This window comes from Xiphophorus couchianus, chromosome 20 (assembly GCF_001444195.1).
Source record: "Xiphophorus couchianus chromosome 20, X_couchianus-1.0, whole genome shotgun sequence".
NCBI classification, from domain to species: Eukaryota; Metazoa; Chordata; class Actinopteri; order Cyprinodontiformes; family Poeciliidae; genus Xiphophorus; species Xiphophorus couchianus.
The window spans coordinates 5824123-5849481 of NC_040247.1; the positions used below are offsets into that span (position 1 = coordinate 5824123).

A 25359-nucleotide genomic window follows, 5' to 3' on the forward strand; every position below is an offset into this window, starting at 1 on the left:
TATGTGCTATATTTTGCAGCTATGCATCTGAATATATATTGCTTTGATTATTAATAACAGGATAAATCTGATTTATTCATCAAAAGTATTGAACAGTGAACCCTAGAGGTGAAGAGGGGGAGGGGAAGAACAAAGGAATCACAAAAAATGGTGAGAAATCAAGATATGTTAGAGAATTATTGCATGCTGGTGTTAAAATCCATTCTCTCATTGCTCACTTGTGTTTGACTTATTCTGGTGAGAGAAGGTAAAGCATCTTTAAACCAAAGAAAAGGGATGAGCGGAAGGAGGATGGGAGGGAAGGCAGAGGCGAAGGAGAGACAGCAAAGAGCAGAGGGGAGGAGGGAGTGCTGTTGCGTGTGCCTCCGCTGTCATTCTGCTGCTGCGCGGTTCAGCGGCAGGAGGGCGTGCAGAAGGGAGGAGAGTGGAAAAAACGGTGGAGAGGGGGACAGAAAGGAAGGAGAGAAAGGGAGCGCCTGGGCTGCACTGCAACTGCAGCAGCTGCAGCAGCCTGTCAGGAAGAAAGAGGGAGATAGAAGGATACAGAGGGAAGGAAGAGAAAGCAGCAGGATTGTCTTGGAGGGGGAAATTTACATGTATGATTCCACACAAGGAGAGGAGTTTGACTAAGGAAGACTGTTTTTCCCCTCCTGATGCATTTTGATAATGGTCTCATGGAGGAGGCGTGCTTGGGAATAGTGTGAAAGGTAAAGAAGGAGGTTTGAAAATGGAAAGGACGGACAGCACCAAGGCATACGGCCAAGCAGATGGCAAAGGAGTAGGCATGGCAGCTAAGAGGGCCAAGTCTGGAGTGCCCCAGAGCACACAGCGTGGGGAGCTGAAGGTTTATCGGGCTGGCAGTTCTGAGGGCAGGATACCAGTGCCCTCCAATCTTCGCAAGCAGAGGTCGATGACAAACCTGGCTGTCCTCACTGATGCTGAGAAGAAGCTGCACCTATATGAGCCAAAGTGGTGTGATGACATGGCCAAGCCTGGAGCAGGGCAGACCAAGACCAACAAGCCAAAGACCACAGGGGGTGGCAGTAGTGCCGGCGGGGGTGCCCCCCTTTCTCGAAACCTATCCAAATCTGAACATTCACTGTTCCAGGGAAAACCCAAGCCCTTCAGTGCCCTAGCTGCTCCCTCTGCCCTGAGCAAGCAGAGCCGCATACCTCGTGGTCCTTTTGCTGAGGTGAAACCTTTAAGCAAGGCACTTGATGACGGAAAGTCAGACGATGAAATCCTCTCCAGCAAAGCGAAGGCCATTCCAAAGAAAGCTGGAGCCGGAGCTGGAGGAGAATCTGGCTCCAAAGCCCAGGGAGAGGAAGGAGGAGATAAGCCTTTCCTGAAGGTGGACCCAGAGCTGGTGGTGACAGTACTAGGAGACCTGGAACAGCTTCTTTTCAGTCAGATGTTAGGTAAGTACCGCAGACAGTAGGTTTGGGTGTCGTACTACGAGCTAGAAGCGCTCATCATGCTATCCCCTTCTCTGGACCACGCCCCCTTTGATACAGCAACACGGCACCTGCTTCTGATGCAGGTCGAGATTTCTCCTGAGCGAGTTTTTTTGCAGTTCACCAGGGGGAGGGAGCACAGCATGCTGGTCTTTCTTTTGTTTTATTGAATGACATATTTGCTGAACTGTTTCACAGAAAGATGAGCAGATAGTCGGACATTATGGCACTCTATTGTTCATACTCTTCCAACATGTGGCTCAGACGTCTGATGCCCAAAGGCTTCAATTATGTGAAATGTGCTCACTAAATTAAAAATTACAAGATGACTTCATAAAGCCTGGGGAGTTGTGAAATTATGACCAGCATACTGACTATCTTTCTAGAGCTCTCATTTACTGGAACATGTGTTGATGCAGTCAAGGTTCCATCCAGATATCCATGCATGCATCCCAAAAAAGAAAAAAAGATGTTTACAAAAAATGCTGAGAACGACATTTTGCCATATTGAATTCCTTTTTCAGACGCGTATAAACCTCTTCTCAGCTTCAATCATCTCCAGAGTTAGGACAGTTGGTTTACACCCTCTTTACTACTTTGATGATGAAGGTGTAGGTAAGGTTTTTGAATAGACTTCATACATGAAAAGAGGATTTTAATCATCCAAGATGGTGATTAGGATTCTGATGGCTGATTCTTTTGTGTTTTCTTTCTCTTCACACATGCAGAGTCTTTTGTATTCACTGGCAAGTGGAACATTATCGCCTGTAGTCACATCAGAGAACAAAGCATTATCTTTGGAAATCAGCCAGATGTTGTTTAACACAAAGCCTGCTTTACATGCACTCAGTCTTTCCTAAAAAAAATAAAAATAAAACTATGTTTCAGCTTTTATTTTACTTAAATACTTGATGCTACATTTAAAACTGCATGAAAATAATGCAATTAACTATGAATATAACCAAAGAGAGAAATTTTACATTGCATTACCACTGATGAAACTGGACCACTCGATTGATTCATCTACACAATTTCACACACCGTTATAGTAAAGCAACATTAAATCTCATACAAACAAGCATGGTTTTGCTCACATGTGATTTTCTTTGTATCATCAACATGACTCCTCAGGCTTTCTAATGAAGACATCTGTTGCAATTCGACATGTTACCCATGCCTCATTAACCAGTATAGAAATCAATCATTCAAGTTTGTCACAAATTATATATCAGCCAGTGAGAACTGTAAACAACACAGGGCAGATGGCATCATCCACACTTCCATGTCCTTTGTGGGACTGCAAGGAATTGGAGCACAAGAGTTTTTCCCTATTTCCAGACGCCTGAAAGTTTTAAAGATTATTTGGAAGTACATCAAGGGTCCTTCATTATTGAGTTCAAGTAGGGAACTGATTATTTGTAGCAAAGATGTTGTGGTGTAAAATCAACCCCAAAGCAACAGAAAATGTTAAAGGAAATGCTTACTGTAGCTGGCAGGAGAGTGTCATTATCCACAGTGAAAGAAGTTCTACTTTAACTTGCTCTGAAACGTCCCTCTGTAGCCATTGCTATAAAGGCAACATAACAAGGCACAATACATTTTGCAAATGCATTCAGAGCAAAACACTATAACTTATGGAGATTATGTGAAAACAGGCTCTGTGGTCTGATCATAGCTACAACTGTGGGGAAAACTGAGGACTGGCAACATTGGGTTGTATGGGTGTTAAGGTCAGCCATGACTTTAAGATGTGTCAAGAAAATCCGAGCTCATCCCACTTCCCCATGCTGGAGATTTTAGTTTAACAGTAATAATAAATAAAGTTATCTTTAAAATGAATCACTCAAGTGACATCAAGGCCCATCAGTAGACTTAAGTGTCAATAAAGTTAGTTTAACAGTAATAATAAATAAAGTTATCTTTAAAATGAATCACTCAAGTGACATCAAGGCCCAACATTAGACTTAAGTGTCAATAAAATAAATCTAGTTGTGTGTGTTGTTTTTGTCTCATGCAAACTTTGCTTTAATTCTACTTTTTTTCTATCTAATCATAAGAAATCATAGTCAGTCAGAGAGAGTCATTAAACAGGAAAAGCAGGTTTCCTGGAAAAAGAGGAAGTAAGTTTCCAGCCTGCAGATTTATAAAAATAGCTGAGACTATTCCTTATTTTAAAAATTAAATCTAAACATTTTGAGTAATTTGATAAGATTCAAAGTAAAATACTTATATTAATATTGGTTTACTTGTAATAATACTTATATTTGTGGGAACACTTACAAGAAAAACAAGTAACTGTAACTTTAGTAGTAAATAATTAGAATCATGTATTATTCTTGGTTTCTTTTCAGAAAAACATCTGTAATAACTCACATTAAGATCATAATAAGAGTAACTAATAAGTTATGGTTATAAAATCATAAATGAATGATAGATCAGAGAAGCTGAAGAAAATAAATGTGATATAAGTTATGGTTATAAAATTATAAATGAATGCTAAATCAGAGAAGCTAAAGAAAATAAATGTGATTTTGACATTAAACTTGAAATGGTGTAAAAAGGTGTAACTGCAATTAAACATCACTGATATGTTGGAGGTAGAGAGTAGGTGAAAGGTTGTGCAGGCAAGGGACACAGGAGGTTGAGCAACCCTGAGACATTAGCACAGACATCATGACATGATGTCTCTTAAGACAGTGACGGATATGAGATCATCTGTCTAAGCAGACAGATGAACCCTATATAAGGTGGGTGCAAAAGAGGAACCTTTTGTTGGATCCTCCGGGCAGCTTCGAGCCAAGATCGAGATGGACAAAGAACTCTGCAGCTGAAGAAGAGTCGGAGCCACGGAGCCGACGACTGTCCTGCACATGGAGACCAACCCGTCTGGCCCACAATCTGTGGCTTCGAATCGCACTTCTCTCATCGGCTGGGTTCTGACCCCAAAGACAAAGATGAAGACAAAGACAAGGAAGAAGAACTGGTGCCTTTTTTCCTGCCAGCACCAAGTCCTGTGTGACCTCAGCATCCATGCGGAGAAGAAGCTCATCGGACCTGCGGAGATCCTGGCCTTCATCGATCAACATCTTCCTCCTGTTGCAACACCTTCTTCATCATCAAGCCAGGTCTGGGGTTCGAAACGCCAGGCTCCGTCCGTCTCTCTCAAAGGTTCCCTTTTTTAGTTCTCAGTATCAGCAGTAGGGAAAGATAGACTAGATGATTGATTTTACTTATTTGATTATTTCTGCTACTGAATTAAGCTGTACTGACCCTTGCAAAAATGCCTTACTAATAAAATATTTAGCATAAAGAAAATCTAAAAGATGTTGTGGACATTCAGTTAATGAGTCACCTTAAAGTTCTTTGATGGTTGTAAAATAGCTGTGATGTTTGATTCTGGAGAGGAAGAAGTGGAAAATGTTTTTAGGTTGCTGGTAGCCCATATTTAAAACAACATCCTTGGGACTCGACCGAGTCACTAAAACCTACCTGGTTCAATAACAAATGCAAGTTGCAAAATAGAGAACGAGCGACCGTTAACAGGTGTGCTCTGTGAAACTAGTTGGCTGTAGGCTGCTCAGTCTGGCTAATTCACAGGGGGAAGAAGGGTGGGACACCTGGATGTAGGCCGTCAGATAACCAGGCGAATCGTTTCTCGAAACCAGCTTAAACAGAGTTTACTTCAGTTCTGGACAGGGTAAATCCCAGCAGATTTAGGAAACTCAACGTACCCGTTAGACGGAGAGCTGGTAGCACATCTCCCCTCTCAGAAGAGGAAGTACGAGAGTGAGAGAGTAGAGACAGAAAGGAGGGGGGGGGGTGTTGCGCAACAACAGATGCTAGCCATGAAAGTTAAAGCTCAGTCAATGCCTTATATTGAGCTGCTTCAGCTGCATACCTTATAATGAGGCTCCTGAAAGAATGCTTTTACTTTTGAACATAGGAGGTCTGTTTGTTTTCCTGCAAAACATCAAGAATGATGTAGTTAGTTAATGGTCTCATTTATTAAGCTGTCCATGTAAATTTATGCTTCAAGTATTACAGGGATAAAAAAATATCCTAATGCTGCCTTTACGAGGTGAACATAAAAATGTGTCCTTCATGCTGAATTTGTACATTAGTGGACCAAGACATCAGGTCCACTTCACTCTACTTCAGATAAGAAGTTTGAAAATATTTTCAAAGTGACTGTGTTTTTGCAGCGTTGAATCCTTGAACGACGTGTATTATTAGAACAGACCAATTGTTGAATGCAAAGTAAAAAAGAAAAGAAACAACCTCATTTCATAATAATTGTCTGGAATATGTCATCTCAGATCTCTGTTATAATAGCCTTTATTTGTTATAGTGGAAAGGAAAATGGGACAGGAAAACAGTCGACATTGTTTCAAACATTAAAGACATTCAGGAGTCAGAAATGTTTACTTACATATTTTCAGGTAAATATAGCACATTCACCATCAAATGTATTACAATTATGTATTTGGCAATGTTTACTCAGTGTTTTCAGAGTAAATATGTATAAATTAATGTGTCACTTTATCGCCAATACTAAAATATTTGGTATTTGCCCCAAAAACAATAAAAAAATTTAAAATGTAGTTTTGAAAGTTAAAAGAATTTCAGTAAGATCTAGCAGAATAACATTTATTTCATGTTTATCATTGCATACAGTGAATGAATATTATTTGTCTGTAGGATAATTAGATCCTCCTTGTTTGTTTGCTAACCTGCCACTTCACTAAGCAAAGTCAATTCTTGTGTAACAAAGTCAAATTATTTTCTTTCTGGGAAGATAGAGCAAAGCAAAATAAAAAGTAGTCATGGCGCCTGATTAAATCTTCTCCTTGGTATCTTTGATTATTTATTACACTGTCTTAATGAATTCATGCAATGTGCAAGACCTTCTGTCTGACTTGGCCATATTTGAAGAGTCGGATTAAAATTGCCAGTTTTTTTATTTTTTTTATTTTGTGAAGTTTGACATGTGCTGGTTTATTTCTTTACCAGTTGGAAACTTATCTGAAGTTATTTTCCATTCACAAAATGTTCCCCATTTAGGTCTGCTTTACATCAAGCAGACCGTGGCAGATGAAAAAAAAAATCACAACATTTATGAACAAGTCCATCTGACAGTGGGCAATTATTCGCAGGTGCTATCTGCCTTAGGAACATTCCAAGTTTCCCTTCTCTGTGTTGGCATTGCTGCAGTGCAGAATGCTAATGGACCTGCTGTTACACAGGGGTCCAGTGCATGCTTCATACAGGATGTATTCGAAACAGATGGAATTCACACGTGTCATATATTGAGCATTCCTGCTTCAGTGCATACCATGGGATTAATTTGATTTTGTAGGATGTTCATCCCTCTTCATTCTAATAAAATTGGTTTCCCTTGAACTTTTTTGGCTGACAGGTGGTATGTTAAAAAAAAAAAAAATCACCATAGTGCCCTAATAAGATGCTGCTATAGCCCACTAAAACAATTTAGCTTTTCTCATATTTATACAAACCTGAACAAGATTCATGGGTTTCTTTTGCCTCTTATTCATTATTTTTTATCTCAAATGTTTAAAATTACTTTTGCAAATTGTAACAGTAACTAAATGTGAAGGACAAAATCAGTCCTTCAGTGCACAACTAAAAAGGAACTTGCAGAATTAAAGTGTTTTAAATGCCTAAATGAGACACTGAGCAGTAAATTAAAGGAGAACTAGATATTTCTAACCACTTATGTTTAATCTCTTAAAAAGGATGGATAACATTTCCTGTTTTTCTCAGAATAATTTTATTTGAAACAATTTCTACTTTGAAAAAGAAGTGCTTATCTACTCAGAGGAGACAAAGTTATTTATGAGAAAATAGAAATGTTATTTTCTGTCAACAAAAACGTAGTGAAAAAAAGTAGAGCAATAGCACTTTGGTAACAATTTGTTTTTGTTAATGAATTTATATGCACATTTTGTTCATAAGAAATCTCTAACTATAAAAAAAATGGTATTTGTTAGTTGGCAGACAATTTAGATTTTTCTTTTGTTATATCAAGTTATGGGAGGAAGTACGTCCCTTTTAGATTTTTGAGTTTGATGTAAGAATTAATGATCTGGTTCAAAAACATGCAAAAATTCAAGGCTATCACTAAAAAAAGAAATTATATGTTAAAGTTAAAGTTGCATAATAAAATAACTATACATTTTCTGCTTTAATAGGAGAACCGTATTTTAATCATTACAGATGTGAACGCCTCTCTAAAAGTAGAGGTCTTGGCAGTTTGTTTCTCAGGGACATACAGGTTTCCAAGGTAACACATTACCAGGAAGGAAAGACATCAGTAATATAACATTACTAATGTCTTTCACATTACTAATTACTAATGTTGTTGCACATCAATTTGTAGAACAAAGATTTAAAGTTTTTGCTGATATTGGCGGTTTCACAAGCTGTAGAACCACTGGTTCCTTTCTCCTTTTTTAAATCCTGTTATTTCTATTTCGGTTTCGTCTTTTGTTTCTTTTGCCAGTCTTCTTCTGGCAAAAGGCTGGCTGTATTGGGTCATCAGTCAAATTCACTCAAATTGAAATTTGACTTAAATATTTTAAAGCTTTCACAGCTTTTGGAATTACATAGCTTGATGACGATGTCTATCATTAAGCTATGTAATGCTTAATGGTTTAAAATGGCAGTTTCCAAAAATATTTTGTTACAGTTAACTTCTACTGGATGAAAGTCCAAGAACCAATTTGGTCACCTTACATGTAAGGGCATACCTTTAATAACAGATTTTCTTTTTCTGTTTTGCCTCCTTGCTTACAAGTAGGTGACACAACATGTTTTAAATACACAAAGTCTGTTTCTACTTAGTTGATTTGTCTGATTTATGTTCTTCTGATCCATTACTAAATTAGTTAAACATCCTCATATAAGCCCAGCATGTTACTGTTATGTGTGGGGTCCCCTGACGTCTTTGCCACTCACCCAGCTTTCCTAGTTAATGCATTTATTGTACATTTTTCCCTTGGGTTATTTGCCTCAGCTGTGCAGTGGAAACCCCCAGATTCTTGTTTTTTTATAGACACATATTTTACAGCTAACACAACAAGACCCCTAATAGTACTGTAATATTGATTTGACATGGTCATAACCCAGTGATTTTATAATGCATGCAGCTGGGAGAAAATAAGCTAACGTAGAGTAACTCTGCTGTGGGTGCAATTCAGCTTGGTGGTACAGTTCAGGCATGCAAGTCTTAGCTAATGATCAGTGGATCGGAAAAATACAGTTGAGAAGGAAAACATCTGAAAGAGATCTTGGGTGTGGTGGGAATCCCCCTGCCGGGCAATCTAAGTTACAGACAACTTGAGGAAGTACCACATCAGTTCAGAGGGGTGTAGTCTGAAATAGTGAAACAGCCCATTACTCTGCCTAATGACTTGAACATACACTGGATGAGTTTCTGCATGGAAAACAGCTGGCACACCAATGCAGATGCAAATAATGCAAACCAGCTTTTATGCATGCAGTTCATCAGTGTTTGTGTGTAAAAACACTGTAAAACAATACACACTCAAAACATAAATGAAACAGAAGACACCTCTAAGATGTTCTTTATTTTCACACAGATCCAGATTCCCAGAGGAAGCGCACTGTGCAGAATGTTCTTGACCTCCGCCAGAATCTGGAAGACACAATGTCGAGTCTGCGTGGCTCCCAGCTGACCCACAGGTAAACACATCTGGATCTAGATTTGCTTTTTAGTGTAAGCGGTTGTGTTCTATACCAGCACAAGATAAAGTTTGGTTTTATTTAATCAGACACGATTGATATTTAAAGAAAAAGCCTGGACTGAAGAAGATTAACTCACGGAATGAATCAATGTACAGTATAACATAATCAAGAGTAAACAGTTGTGCCAAAGCTGCTAGGGGAATTTCCACCTGGTGCACATCTGGTTTCCGTCTCCTTTCAAATGGCTTTCCCCTTTTCATTCTCATAGTCTCACTTCAGAAATCTTTGTTTTTGATGGAACAGCAATAGATCTAAACATGAATTTGTCACAACAAGAGCAATGTACAACAATTATAGCAGAATGAATGTGATATTTTTGCAATCCTTGCTGTAAACTAGAACATAATTAAAGACATGCTATGTGTTTTTATAATTAAAAGAAATCAAAATAAGTTGCGTTGATTTTTTTTCTGACTGAAATTAAAACATGCCTTTACACATAGTACTGTTGTGTGAGTGCTTGGTCAATCGTCAATGTCAGAAAAATAACTGGCTTTTCATTTGCTGAGCTTTTTTCTTCTACCAAGTAATTTTGTCTGAAATCTTGTATTAAATCCTCTGTTTCTTGCAGATGCCATTTGAATACAAGATAATCAACAGTTAACTGAAAAAAAGAAAAATTCTTGTTCTCAATCATTATAAATTATCCACAAAGAACAGATAAAAATACCTACAGACTTTGCATTATTTATTTGGTTGACTCGGTTCATCGAGTTGTGCAATCCACAGACATAGATGCTCGAGGCTTGGCGTTTTTAACCCTGACCTACTTATAAAACAAGTAAACTTTGGGATTCACATACATATTGCTGCATTTAACTGGATTTAAAAATATCAGGACCACGATATCAGGTCATCCTTGTTTGTGTCTTCATGTTTCATAAGGTAATTTGACATGATTTATTCCCTGAAGAATGTTTGACATTTTATCTAGTTCAAGAGCAACTTAATATGAGTTTCTTTAAAGGACTAACTTATTTAAAGGACTCCTTTAAGAGAAAGAAAAATGTGCTCTTTTGAACACGTGTGACATTTTGCACATATTAAGCTTTTTTACTCAAATACAACTGTGGAACACAGTGTGAACCTTCTCTGTATCTTTGTAGCTGTATGGATAGCAGCAACGTGGGCTACGACAGTGATGAGACCAATGCCCGCAGCATTTCCAGCATGTCAAACCGCTCCTCACCTCTGTCCTGGCGCCATGGCCAGTCCAGTCCTCGTCTTCAGGCTGGCGATGCCCCATCTTCCACAGGTGGCGGATATCCGGGCAGTAAGAGCTCCTCCCAGTACACAGCCCACACCATGCCAGCTCGCTGCTCCAGCCGCCTTAGTAGCACTTCTCGCATTGAACTCATCGAAGGTCTCGACGATGATCCTGATCTCAAGTTTGGTTACCTGAGTGATACTGACCTTCAAGGAAAGAGCCTGCCAGATGATGATGATGACAACTTGGCCAATGGGTGAGAGAGGAAGCTTTTAAACTTTTATCATTATAGCAGAAACCAATGAGGACTTCATTATAACAAGCAATAAGTTCAAAAAATGGCACATTCTCACCTGTGTGTTAAAGTAGTGATGAAAAAGCATGGCATTTAATAAATCAGGTCATAGTAAAAAAACACTGAAGACCTCACCAGGATGTCATATTCATACCAACGAGCAGCGTTTTGAAAGCAAAAGAAAAAGACAGGCAACATATTTGGTCAACATCACTCTGCTCATCTGGTGTAGATGTCTGAAACATTAGATAAAGAAAGTAGTGGTATTTTAGCATCTCTTTCTGTACTGGTACTACTAATCATGCAAGCTGTTTAGTTGTCAAAAGTTAATGAATAATCAGAAATTTAAGTCAGCTAATCAAAATTATGATCAAGAGAATAGAACACTGAAAAACAGCTTCAAGACTAACTAATAATATAAATGTCAGCAAAACATAATATCACATCAGCACAGCAATGACATATGGGGTGGAGCGAATAGGAGGGAAAAAAGGGGAGAAGGTGTGTGTGCGTGCGTGCGTGCGTGCGTGCGTGCGTGCGTGCGTGCGTGCGTGCGTGCGTGCGTGCGTGCGTGTGTCGAAAGCTGGTGTGCGTGTGTGTCAGAGCTAAAGTTGAAGGTTGGAGAAGGGAGCCTTGATAATGTCCACATCTGGACAAAACGGTGCCAAATTGGAAAATATTAAAGGGCAATAAAACACTACACATGAGGCCTACCCTTTAGTCTTTAGAGAGACAAAGCAAATGTTTCTTCAGATTCCTTTGCTGCATGAAAAACTTGGATGGACATCTATGTTGCACCTTCGTAAGTGAGAAAAGGAAACAGAACCATTGCACAGTCTTGGCCTGGTTATTCAAAATTCTATTTGCCACATTTGTTTTCAGCAGAGCAAAGAAAGAATTACACAGCATGCAATCAGCAACTCCTCAGAGAATCAGTGGGTTTAGCCACTCAAAAACACATTAAACCAACATTATGAAACAATGATTCTATTTTTAACTTTAACTTGTCCCTACCCAGACACTTTAAAAAAAGTTCAGTCTTACTTTGAGGTAATCAGTGTCATAGTCAAAACGATGTCCAGGAACCATTCCAAAAAAATAGGGCAAACAAACCAGTTGTTTGAGCCAGATGCTCTAAAAATGCCCAAAGCAGTCTGATCAGTCTGCTTTGGGAAAATGGGAGTTTTTGGGACAAACTCAAGATATAAAAAGATAAAGTAAGTTGGTTAGTTAGTCAGGATATCTGATTTGGTAGCCAGCCATCATCCATAGTTTAAGAGACTTTCTTAGACTCTCAAATGTTTTTTTGTTTTGTTTTAACTACGCTCATCAGATGTACCTATTTCAGCTTCCACATCATGTCCATGTTTTAATTGAAATACGTAGTCTTTCTTTAAAGTGAGGGAAAAGTAATAACCTATTTTAGCCAGCTGGTTGACAGTGCACAGCATCATGTGGGAGGAGGCGGGGCAGCACTGCATTACTATATGCTTGATAGAGACTGAGGAAATTCAGGAACTGTCTCTCTTGCATCTCATTAAAATTACTTTAAATAATCAGAGCACTGATGATATTTTTTTGTCTGGTTTGAAATGGTGACTCTTAAAACCTGGCTATAGCTTGATACTGGTACCCAACCAGTGGCTCGAGCTGGTATGATACTGTCCTTATTAAACAGATTTCATTTGCAAACTCTGGAGTAAAAACATATTTTCTACCATTTACAGCTTTTTTAAAGGGATTATTTGCAGACTATAACATCTTATTTGTCTCAATTGAGAATCTCATAAGGTTACAAAGTAAATAGCCTCTCACTTGGTGTAAAGATGCAACAAGTGCCAAATGCATTAAATAGTTTACATCTCACAGATGGACATTTTTGTTTTTCCTCTTTTTTTCCTGCTTTTCTTTTCTGCGCACTGAACTGTCACCACGGCACTTGTCATCTACCGTCCTTTTTGTGTCATTTAATTTCCTCCCACAACTTTCAGAAGACGGTGAGACTCGGAGAACGGCATAAAAAGAATCAAGGACAGTTCTCTAGAGTGGAGTAGCAGCTTTATCTTTGTTGCACATGTGGAGGGATTTAAGCTCAGCCTCTGGAGCACTCTCGAGGCCCTGTGTGCCAGGTCACATTCTTACTGTGTATGGTAAGACGAAGAGAAGAGATGACACACATTTAAAGTTATTTGGAATTAGAGCAAGAAAATAGAACAATTAAATTGGAACAAGTTGGAATTGGGTTTGATGGAATGGGATGAAAAAGATGGATAAAAAGAAAATGAAGTGCAGAATATTGTCCTTATTCTGTACTTAAATTTACATGTATTACACACCAATCCAGATACATTCATGCGAGAGTATGACTATGACCCATTTGCCTTGCTTTTTATATCACATATGCAGCCCAGATATTGAGTAAGTTATAATACAAAGAATATTTTTTCATAAGAACAGCTCATCATGCTGTGTGCCAAGGCACAAAAGATGTATACATTAAATGGATAAATCCATTAGATAGATAGATCCATTTATTGATGATTTATATTCTAAAACTTGGAATCTGCTGAAACTGTAAGTTCTTATGCTTTTCTTGTTGCTCTTTACATGGAATAAGTGGAAAATGTACTTATTTCTGCAGCGGAAAAACCTCTGTGGTGGTACTATGTCACAAATATTAATTCTTCCTCATAAATATCCCAACAACCTTTGGAGCAGATAAGAAGCTAATCCACTTTCTGAAGCGAGTGCAGAAGCCCAAGCTCCCAGTTTTTTCCTACAAAATGTGTGAACCATTTGCATTCTTACAACATCCCCCTACACACACTTACAGTTTGGCTCATTGAGAACCATTAGCTCCCTGGTTTTGAAAATAGACCAGGCTCCTGCATGGTAACCATGGAAACCAGCTGAAAATCGACTGTAAAGAGGATTTCTGTTCCCTTCCCTTTCAGTGAAGGCCCAGCTTTTTCTCATCTTTACATAGTGAGCTGAAATTAGGATTAACAAAATTACTTATTTTATTTTTACAAATGCCATCTTTTCACTAAATTTTTAATATGACAATGATTCTACATATAGATTTGTGGATAAAAATGATTGTACTGTTTCTCAATTTTGAAGTCTCAAACAGTACATTGTTTGTTGTATAATAAGGGTTGATTTACTCCGTCAGTCCAGGCAATACTGTCTGTCTGTATAGTAACTGTGTGCTGTGTGACTCTAATCACTTTGGCTTCAGCAGTAGTAATCTGATACAACAACATACTAAGTATCTGCTTAGACATGTCCTCTGTTCAGTCTGTCAGTCAGAAATTACTTGAATTATCCATACACTATTCATGGTCTGTTTTCCTGCACTTAGAAAGTGTACAAGAATTATAAATAATAATTTTAGACATATTAAGACACTACACATTTGTCAGTAAGAGTAGGAAACCATTATAACCCTACTCTCTTTTATTGAAAATAGTGGGTGATCCAAAATGTGATCCAATAACCACACGTTTTTGTTTTTAATTTTTTAAATTTCTCCCTTACCTGATTAAAAAAGTATATTTTCAAAAGCACCAAATTTAGCCACCAAGTAAATTTGGTGTGTAGCACTGAAATTACATCTGCCTGTGTGGATGGGATTGGTTTATCTAAAGACCAATTGATGAATTGCTCAACAACATAATCTTAACACAAATCTTATTCTGCAGCCGTTTCTGTAGGGAATGTATGGATAATTTCTCTTTCTCGTTGTAAAGAAAGTGCATTTGAGATTAAACTCAAAACACAATGAACAATTGCATTTTCAAACACAGTACAATTCCATCCATCTATTGTCCAACCCACTTGTCCTTTTTGGGGTTCTGGCGTCTATTTTAGTGGCCACTGGATAAGAAACGGGACAGGTTGCTAGTCGATCGCAGACATTAGCTTCTTTTTTAATTTTGTCCAGAACTACTATCTCCACTTCTCAATTTATGGCAAAAATATATTTGATCTTCCTTTTATATAATTCGTATGGTTCAGTTTTCAGATAAAATTACATTACTGGCAACAGGATGTTCACAGTGTCACATATTACACAATGGGACTATAGTAGATATGTAGATATTTATGGGGCTTTGTCTATACACCAGCACAGAGGCAGCAGTGCAAAGTAAAGGACGTAGGCTGGTTCAGCAGCAGCATCACCACTGATCACAATCGAGCACCAACACAGCTCGGGATGGGCTGCCATGGCAACCGTCTTCCACTGACCCAGTGATGGGCTGCCTTGTGTGTCAGTGTGGTAGCTGCTGAGCAAATGAATGTGTGGAGAATGCATGTGTGAGATTCAGCTGATGGTTTGTGTGTGAAATAAAAGGTCTGAAAAAACTGGAGAAAAAGCAGCATTTCAAGTAAATGACTGTAGAGAAGCTATTATGAGAGAGATTTTTTTTTATAATTACTCTTTGAGGGACAAAACAGTGTGCATGTTATTTGTTTCTTTCTGGTATTTACAAGATGGGATTCCCTAGATTAGCAGTGACACTAATTGTGGAGAAATGTAGCTTTATTAGCTAACTTAGGTTTAGGACATATCACTTAGTGTGTGATAAATTCTTCCATTGCTTCTGTGATCTATAGAAATGAATTTGACTAATTTTGCAACATCAGCAAAGGTATGCTGCCCCAAGCCAAGCTATGTTGTCTGTAGTTAGTGAATATCTGTAATGTTTTGAATGTGCCATATTTAGGTCAGTTTTTGAAATGATGGAATACTAACAGCCTTGCTCATACTCGCTCACTCACTGGAAACTGTCTATTGACAAATGCATTCCATTATGCACCAAAGGTTTGCTGCAGTCATCCGATCCTGGATCGGTTCCCTCAGCAGTCTGTGTTTAATTTCCCTTTCCTGTCTAAGTTCTGGTCTTAGTCACTTTGTACCTCCCTGCCTGTTAAAGCCTCCCATATTTTTCTGACCTATTTAAATCTATCAGTACAAAAGTTGCTGCTTTGGTCTGTGACAAACACTTTGGAGAATACACTTTTATGAGGTCCAGTGAAAAGTATTTCTAATTTCTGAGTCTTTCTGACTATCACTACATCATTTTAAAGAGTACAAATTTGTAGTTTACATGTGTTTAAGAGACATAATTCTGTCTGTTATGGTATAACATTGGTTACTGTTATACCAACAGAGCACACAATCTCTCACGGTCTCTTTAAAACACATCTGGGGTCAATATGGAGCTCTCAACAAGGGTCATTGAAACACTGACTTACAAAGACTCCCCTAAAACCAAATGTGCCTTTACGTTCAGTAGAGTCCTCAGCGCTGTGAATAGTAAACCATTACAGCAGCACCCCCGGGAGTATGAATCATCCCTGTATCATGTCTGCGTGTGGTCGTCTGGATATGTTTGTGGTGCTTGCTGTTCAGCCCCAGGTGGAAAGTTTTCCAAAGTTGGTACAGAAATGATTTTTTTAATGGTTAGCTATGTTTTTTCAGCATAACCTCTTCACAGCAAGCAGCTACTCAGCAAAAAAAGCATTTTGAACAAAAACACGGATTAGAAGAAACCTATTAAACCAGATAGTATTAAAATGGTTGAATTGTTGTCAGATTTGGTGCCACATGAGACTTTCTCTGTTGGCTGCTTCAGTGGGATTTCAGACTTCATCTGACCGATCACACTGATCTTGACTCTACATTAATTTTCTAGGTCAGTAATCAACTGCCATGTCCATGTTTCTAGGCCCCTTAGATATATGGTGAATACACTCTGTGACATAGTCACTGATGCATCTCAGAACCATTTACTGTTCTGCAATGAAAGCTGCCCAATCCTATTTGTTTGGCTGTGGTCAGCCTTGATATGAATCAAAATCATGCACCAGGAGGATCCAAGATTGTGCTTCTTTTTCCATCTTTTTTCGTTTGAAATGAAATAAACTTATGCTGACATAAATCCCCTGCTCACGGTACTATGCTCTGATGCTTTCTTTTTGTAGTAATTTCCCATGCTGTGCTTCAGAATTGGATGCAACAGACAAATGTCTACTCCTCCTATGATTCAAAAGCTGTTTAGTTTTCTGAATTCTAAGTGGTGCTTCATTTTGATACACTGTGAAAGAGGATGAACGCTACATTTTTATGCCAGGGTGAGCTTGAATTATTTCTGCCCTCTGCTGGTGTCTTAAAATCATTACCTGACATGGAAACTGCAGAAATTCAAAGTATTCAAAGTATAAAGTATTAGATGCAGTGCAGATTGTACATCTTGAGACTTATAATAGAGAGATTGACTTTATGAATGACTAGGAACAGCACAGTCTGGTGCAGCTGTCTCCGACTGGATTAATTGTTGCCCAACAGATTACTTTAGAGCAAAACACAAATTTGTTGACTTATTTTTCAACTTATTATGCTACTAGATTAGCTATGATTTCATGTACTACTTAACAGATCAGAAAGTGGCTGTCTTGGGCTATTTTGCCACATGTCTTCCTATTTTCTCTTGTCAAACTGCTGTTCAAATTAAGCTCCTAAGTGCCAAACTAATCCATCCATCCATTTTCTGTACACCCTTGTCCCTAGTGGGGTCAGGAGGGGTGCTGGTGCCTATCTCCAGCTAACGTTCCGGGCGAGAGACGGGTTACACTCTAGACAGGTCATCTGTCGCAGGGCAACACAGAAACACGCCACCATGCACACACACACACTTAGGGAGAATTTCGAGAGACCAATTAACTTAACAGTCATATTTTTGGACTGTGGGAGGAAGCCGGAGTGCCCAGAGAGAACCCACGCATGAGAGAACATGCAAACTCCCGGGAATCGAACCCAGGACCTACTTGCTGCAAGGCAACAGCTCTTCCAACTGCGCCACTGTGCAGCCGCCAAACTAATCTTTAAATTAAATTAGTTATTCCTGTCTTTTACTATGTCTTATGTTGTTTTAACAATGACACTGGACTAGCCAATCAAATGTTTTTAAGACCAGTTTACCAAAAGTGAAGGAAACAGCAACAATAAGAGATCAAAGGCAACTAAAATTAAAGGTCATAATGTAAGAATGTTTTATGCCTCAGCCAAAGCCAGATGCTTTGATTTCTCTCTGATTTTGCCAAGTGTAAATGTCCCAAAAACCTCACGTTGGCAGCTTTACAAAACATACCAAGCAAATGTATAGAGGATGTTTTCTTACACAACCCATTTGCTTATCAGTTTAGTTCAGTTGTTACTATAAAGTGCAAACATTGCTGGAAGGCTGTTTGGATGACAGCTTTTTTTGTAAGAGTGTGGTCTGGCTGAGATAAACAGGATATGTGAGCACCGACACACCTTTTTTGCCCTGTAAACAATTCAGATCAAATATCATTCTTGGAAGACAAATATTCATTCTCTTAAGGATAATAAGGAATAAATGCCATATGTGATCAACAACTATGTAAACCACTGACTTATGATCCTTGTGAGCAAAGCAAAGCAAAGAAAATCAACAGACATCAGAAGAAATAGTGTTCTCCATTGATATTATCATTATTTACACTTAAGGTAAAAGTGTGTACAAAAGTCTTGAAATAAATTGTCATGGAAAATTTCTAACAAATTTTTATTGTAGAAAGCACAATATACTAAAAAGTAGCAGCTTTGTTTATCTTTCCTGAATAAATCGTAGATATGTTTCACTGTGTCATAGAATTTATTAACATTCATTTAAAAGATTACTGATACAGAAAGCACATAGTTGTGCTGTTATGTTTTGAAATTATTTACCTGGTAAGTATGTTGTTTAGTCACATTGAACACTCATTTTCAGTCTAAATAACTTAGAGGATTTACAAATCAAGACTGATGATGTGGACGGGGTGCAAATCCGTCTTGTCCCAAAGCTTTGACCTTCTAGAGTGTTTTTACTGACATGAGATCACCAGAAATTGCAATGAATATAACTGTTTCACTACCAATGAGAGGGGGAGGTTGGGTTTTCCAAGGCTGCTCATGCATCACTGGAGATCCTTGTGTCATCTGTGGGCTTGTGGTTTCAGTTGCTGAGATTTAGATTTCTACCTTGAACTGCATTTTTTTCCATACTGCATTTAAAGAAATGTCTTATTTTATGATACATAATTTTGTAGCGAACATAAAAGTCAAACTATTTGCAAAATTCTCTATAGGCTGGCTTTTGACTGCTTTGTTCTTTTTTAGATTTTATTAAAGGGCAGGGTTATTATGTAAAATCAACTTTTTTGAGCTTTATATCATGTTATAATGTAATTCCGTCATAACAAACAGATGTGTAGTGTTGCTTCAGTTATTTCATGCATGTTTGAGAAATCCTTCAATCTCACCTGGCAGTCATTCGGGAGAAAACACTTGGTGAAACTGCGCTTATCATAGGAACTCCTTCTCAGGTCAATGAGCTTAAGAACGGTTGTAAACAGCATCATGGGGGAGCATTATTCTGATGATATGCATTAGGTGGAATATTCGACAAAGTAGGAAAGTCTTAAAGAGACAGACGCCAATTTCAAGCCATCAAATTGCAAAGTCAAATTTAATTTAAATTATGTTTGGTATAGTATATACATATAATTTTTGTAACAACAAATGTAACATAGTTACTTGATTGCGCTATAAAATGACACTATGTGCCTGGAAAATACATAAATATGGCCCCTTTAAAATGTTCAGATCTGATAACAAACAGCCTCCATATAGAGCTAAGTTCAAGGATGTTTTTAAGTTAGTTAACTATTACAGAGCGAGAGGTTTTTTGTTCTAAACTGGAAATTAACTGATATGTACGGAAGAGGATTAGGGCCACCGAAAAAATAAGTCAGAATTCTGACTTTAATCTCAGAATTCTTTTTTTTTTTTTCGGTGGCCCTAATCCTCTTCCGTAGATATGTGTGTTGACTTCCTAGAAAAGCAAGCTAAGGTTAAAGGGTTAGCGTCGTCACTAACCCTTTAATGATATCCTTTAATATCATCATTAAAGGATGATAATTAATGATCATCCTCTCATTAAATATCGGAGTCAGTTCTCTCTCTCGCTGCCTGGCTCGCGCGTCCTGTCTCCCTCTCTCGGTTTTCTTTTGGGGATGGGTGTAGCCTGACTCCTTTCTGCTGGCTGAATGAGTGGCGAGAATGGGTCTTTGCTTTCAGGGGATGTGAATAGTACTCGCTTACGGACAATTAAGAGGATTTACTGCCACTAAAAGTGAAAAGCTAGAAAAAGACACAAATGAGCGGTCGTGTTTTGAAAGTGCCTCCGTTGCGGTCAGCGACAGGATCAAGGAGGACTTTACTTTTTACGCCAAGGTAACTCTCCGACTCTACATGCACTTTTCGGTACATTTAAATCCGCGGATTTCGTTCACTTTAAACGCTTTTTTAAATAGACGTTGACCGCTATAGTCTGTTGGATTATGAAGTAATAATTGAAATAACGCAAAAATACTGAGTATTTTCACAGGAAAAACAACATCTAAAAACACGTGATTTTTAAAAAATACTGATTGTATTTGGTTGTAAAATTATTAAGGCTAGTGAAACGAGATTTTGAATGGACATGTAATGTGGCTGTTAACTATCTCCTTTACTGAAATGTACCTCCTGTATGGAGGTTCAAAAGGGCCACCATTTTAAAAATATTTATATATTTTACTTAAATGTGCACATATTACAGCTATAAGCAATTATGTAGATATTTTTTAAAAAAGTACAAACATGTTCTTGTTTGCAAAAAGCTTATTTTATGGTTCAGCACTGCAACACAAACAATTTGTTTCATCCGCCTGCCTTACTCATCAGTAAGGGCTACCTACTGCCAGTTTCAGTAAAGTCTGGTATGTAGATGACAAATGAAATGTTGCATTGCATGAACCATAAAATAAAGAAATACTGAAATAATTGGTTAAAATTTTCCAAACCATTGAAGAATAATGTGATGCGGTCTGCATGGAACTAAATGTGAACTTTGGTCACTAATTAACTAAAAAGATATATCCGACTCAAAATCAAAGGCAACCATTACCAAGAGATGCCACACTATGAGACGTCTTCAGATGCAACTGGTTTTTTGTGAGATGGATGAAATTGTGAACAGTTCCAATTGACAGTCAGTTTTTAATACCTTAAGGGTTTTGCTGGAAAGCTGAATATTATTTTATATTTTAAGCATCACAGTGAGCCCAAGAAGTAATTCCAATCAACATCAAAATAATGCGATGAGAGCAAAACAAAGGTTTTGGAATGGCCGAGCTGAGTCCAATTAAAAATCTTGCCAACTGTGGTAGTCACCTAAAGAAGGCTGTGAACAAGAAATATCTTCAGTGCATATGGAGACTATTTGCAAAGCAAAGTGGGAAAATATCGTCAAGTTAAGATGATGAATAGACCCATCCCATATCAGAGAATACAGAATCAAACTGAATCAAAGGAGCTTCAAGAGACTAATAATTTATCTGTATTATTGCATCTTTTTTGGGGTTATTTTTCAGTTGAAAGGAATGACATAGACTATAGCACCTTATATGTGGACTAATCTATAAAGATAAAACAAAAGTCTTAACCTCATAAAAACCTGAAAATTTAACAGAGCTGCTTACACTTTTAGTAGCGACTGTGCAAGATACATTTTCTTGGTCTTTTTAATTGAAACCAAGGTGAAATCAGAAAGTGTTCTAAAGATAAAATGGTTTACAACCTTACACTGTTTATACCCAGAATGTTTACCAATACTGTAAGCCTTTAGATTACTGTTTTATGTCCTACCAACTATGTAAAAGTTGTTGGAATGTCCTCACTTTCTTATACTCTCTAGCCAGTCAGTCATCTTAAACACTTTTAGTGAATCACAGATCAGACTAGCATCTTAAAGACTCTGGAGGGCAGCCATAGAAAGCAAGAAACAGCAGTTAATTGCCCCACCAAACATGCACTCCGTTGTTGTACTCTCACACTCTCCCTGTCTGGGTTTTACCTCACAGAGCAGACAACTTGGCTTGTAATATCAACAACCCACAGGCCTTCCTCTAAAAGTTGACATCCCTGTGGGGTTATTCACGGCCCCTCGGTGTCGCCCCTCACAGAGGAGCTATTGTCTGAGAATACCACAGAAATTTGCACTGAGTGGCAATCGTTAAACTAATCCAAGAGTCGACAGTGTTGGAAATATTTTTGAAAATATTAAATCAAACCTTTATTCTCTTGTTTTTGAACTCAAACTTTGAAGCTATTGACCCATAATCACAAATCTGTTTCTAAGCCATCACTTATATAAATGGTCCAAATCCGCACCTTAAAGAAGTGTAACTCACAGCCACTGCTCTGTTTTACAACTTCAGCCATGCCACTCTTTTCCTGCCATGTGATTATATTCAATTCTGAATGTGTACAAGCCATTTTTGTCTCCCATTTTGTCTCCATCCCATGCTCCCTGCCTTTGCTAATTGCAGACTTCATACCCACAAAGGGCATTTTCAGCTCAGTGGAGAAGTCAAAAGAAGAGAAGAACTGATTCAACTCAAGAAATGACTTGAAATTATCATATTAATTTACCTTTTCCACTAGGCCACATTTTTGTGTGCCAACACAAATTTTATTACCATCTGTGGTTACCAGTGGTAATAATCACTAGTAACCAGATCATAATTATGGAGAAACTGAGCTGGAATTCTTTTTATGGTCTCAGCAGATATCACTTTGTTCAGAGTAGAAAACTATAGCCTCCTATTAGACTTGAATGGTCTCATGTGCTGATGAGGATGTTAGCTGACTGAAAGGATTCACAATTTGTTGAATGTTGCACAATGACTAACTTTTCATTGTGTTCAAATACGAGCAGTCTGACTTCCAGGGCAAGATTTAGGTTGTGCAGAGACTGTCCACCCCTGTAATTTTTGTCAGTCAGGCATTGTCTGTTTCAAGGTGACTTATAGGTCCATTGAGACATGAAGCTCATGAAAACTTTTCAAAGCTAATGACTCCTTTTTACACAAATTGCTTCTGTAAGACATGGCAGAGCACACTTGAATTCTTTCTTATGTCACAACTTTAGGTTGATTTATAACCATATTTTGACTAATCATGCTTTTGAGTTTTTTAAAGAAACTTATGTTGTTAATTTTGGTTTTCTGGTGTTATATTTGACCTTACACATATAATGAAACTGTAGCGTTACATGTGTTTTGCTTTGTGTGCGCCAATGGAGTGAGAGATTTATGACATGAAAGAAAATTATGATTTAATATTTATGTATCAACTGATATGTTAGTTCTTGTTTTGTTTAATGCAGTGGTTTCTTTGACTCCAGAGCCAATCGAACGTCTACAAACAGACATTTTCCATGCTGTGCAGCAGTTTATTTTTCCTTTTCTGGTCTTTAAAGGCAGACTAAACACTTTTTAAAGCAATTATCTTGTTTCGTTTCAGCTGGGATGAGAGCAGCTCCATCAGCAGCGGACTTAGTGATGGTGACGGCTCAGAGAACCTCAGCTCAGAGGAATTCAATGCCAGCTCATTTTTGAACTCCCTGCCCAGCACACCTTTGGGATCAAGACGCAGTTCCTCTGTTATGGTGAGCTGTAAAAATGCATTTTCTCTTCATTCCAGTGTGGATTAATGTCCCTTCTAATAAGATAAGCTCTGCTTGTCTTTATTTTCCATTGGCTGTAAGGCCCCTCTGTGAATAGTGCGCATTCAGAATTTAACAATGTCTTAAATCTTAGAGTGACACAAATGTTGATTGTTTGAGATGGTGTGTGGCATTAATTATGGTCCAAATTGTGTCAGGCACAATTTTGAAATGGTTTGATTATATCTACATGTCCATGCATTAATCAGTCATGAGCGTAATTCAATCTGAATGTTTTTTGGAACACTGCTTTAGAAAAATTACAGAGGACACAAACATTGCATCATCTCTTCAAGAAATCACAAATTTCGATGCTAAAATGTCTTGTCAGTGTCTCTACCTTTTCGTAGACAAACAATGGGTTTGCTTTTGCCAAACTGGAGAATGCTTGGGTGGACGACATGGCCATTACTGCCGCTCTATGAGCCATCTGCTATTTTATATCACTTTAATAACATGCCAAGAAACAGCATGCATGATTTTGTCCTTAGTGCCACCTCCACTTGCACCACATGATATCTATTAATGTATAACTGTCATTTTTCTAAAAATAGCACATTTAAATTTTTCAACTCAAGATATTTTAGTCTTAAAAAGTTTTAAATCCATACATTTTTTAAACTTCATTTGTTTTCATCTGCAGTTGTCTTCAGTTTTCTTATGGTGCCTCAGTTTATCTTTCTATGTTTTTTTTCTGGAATGCAAATATGATACAAAGCAAAATTACTGACACCAGTTGATTGTAAAGACAATAAAGGCTACATCTGATTGTGTCTTCTCCATTTCTCTCTTCAGCTCCGCACTGATGCAGAGAAGCGATCTCTGGTGGAAAGTGGCCTTTCTTGGTACAGCGAGGATGGCAAAGCCAGCCACAAGCTTGACAGCTGCAGCTTCAACTCAGGAAGCCTCAAATCTGAAGCCCCAAGCAAGTGGAGAAAGAAGCCGCCGAGCCTCAGCGAAGATTTTGGGGTTAAAGCCGATTTGAAGAAGCCTCAGAGTTTGGGTCAACCAGGAAGTTTCAAGAAGTGCAGAAATCCTCCAGTGGGCGTGACCTCCCCTATTACCCATACCTCCCAGAGTATGCTCAAGGTTGCAGGTGAGACTCTGTTGCATATTGGTCTCGTCTAGATTTCATCAAAACGCTCCTGTTTGTCTTCTTTAAGGAATTCTGCCCACAGCTACTACTTTTAGCTTGTTTTAAGATGAAAACCCATGTCATCAATTATCTCCCCAACTTCAGGAAGGCAAACATGAAACAGTGTGTTTATGTAACAGTTAGGCCAAATGCCTGCTTGTTATCTGGAACATTGAAGAGATAGATTTGCTAATGAAAGTCTGGGTCTGATTCATTCTGCACACTACATGTAAAAAGAACAATATCATTTTAAAGTTATGCACCCATGCTATTATTATCTTTTACCATCTATGTCTGCAGAAATATTTTGATGAATTTTCTTAATTATTTTTCATAATAAAAAAAAGTATTTTAAAATAATCACTCCTTTGTTTTTTTTAACAACAATGTTTTGCCTTAATTTTCTCCAAAGCTAATTCCATGTTTTGACATAAGTGAATCAATTATATCCAGTACTATGTGCTAACAAAAAGAATCCAGAGTATGTTGGGCTTACTCATATTAATGTTTATTTTCAATAGGAACAACTATGGGTTTTTATTAGATTCTCACAATATGTTACCCTTATTTAAAATATGATATACTCTTGATTTTTACACTATTTAAACAAAAATAGTGACTGTATTTGTCAAAATTTCTCACTACTGCAAAATCCATATTATATTGAATATTATGATTAAAATAATGTTATCTATACCAAATATATACTGTCACGTGATAACAACAAGTAGGCCAATCAACTAGGAGGTGAGGAAAGAGAAGGACAGCTAAATAAGTAGGGCAGTTAACAGAAGGATCTGACAATGAGTGATGGAAACTAATTATAACTGTTAGGAGAGGCGATTCATTACATGGGAACA

General features: G+C 37.9%; 1 protein-coding gene across 3 annotated transcripts in view; it reads left to right on the forward strand.

Annotated features, from left to right (window-relative positions):
- Positions 1-398: 398 nt before the first annotated feature.
- Positions 399-25359, forward strand: part of nav1b (neuron navigator 1b) — a 42684-nt gene continuing 17723 nt past the window's right edge. For 2 of the 3 annotated variants that reach the window (XM_028001783.1, XM_028001784.1), the window contains exons 1-5: positions 399-1418; positions 9074-9176; positions 10346-10702; positions 23163-23307; positions 24160-24460. In XM_028001783.1, coding sequence (XP_027857584.1) covers positions 728-1418; positions 9074-9176; positions 10346-10702; positions 23163-23307; positions 24160-24460 — 1597 coding nt within the window. In that variant the 5' untranslated portion in view covers positions 399-727. Of the gene's footprint in view, positions 1419-9073; positions 9177-10345; positions 10703-19863; positions 20049-23162; positions 23308-24159; positions 24461-25359 lie in introns of those variants that run through there. The other variant, XM_028001785.1, reaches the window with a different exon arrangement.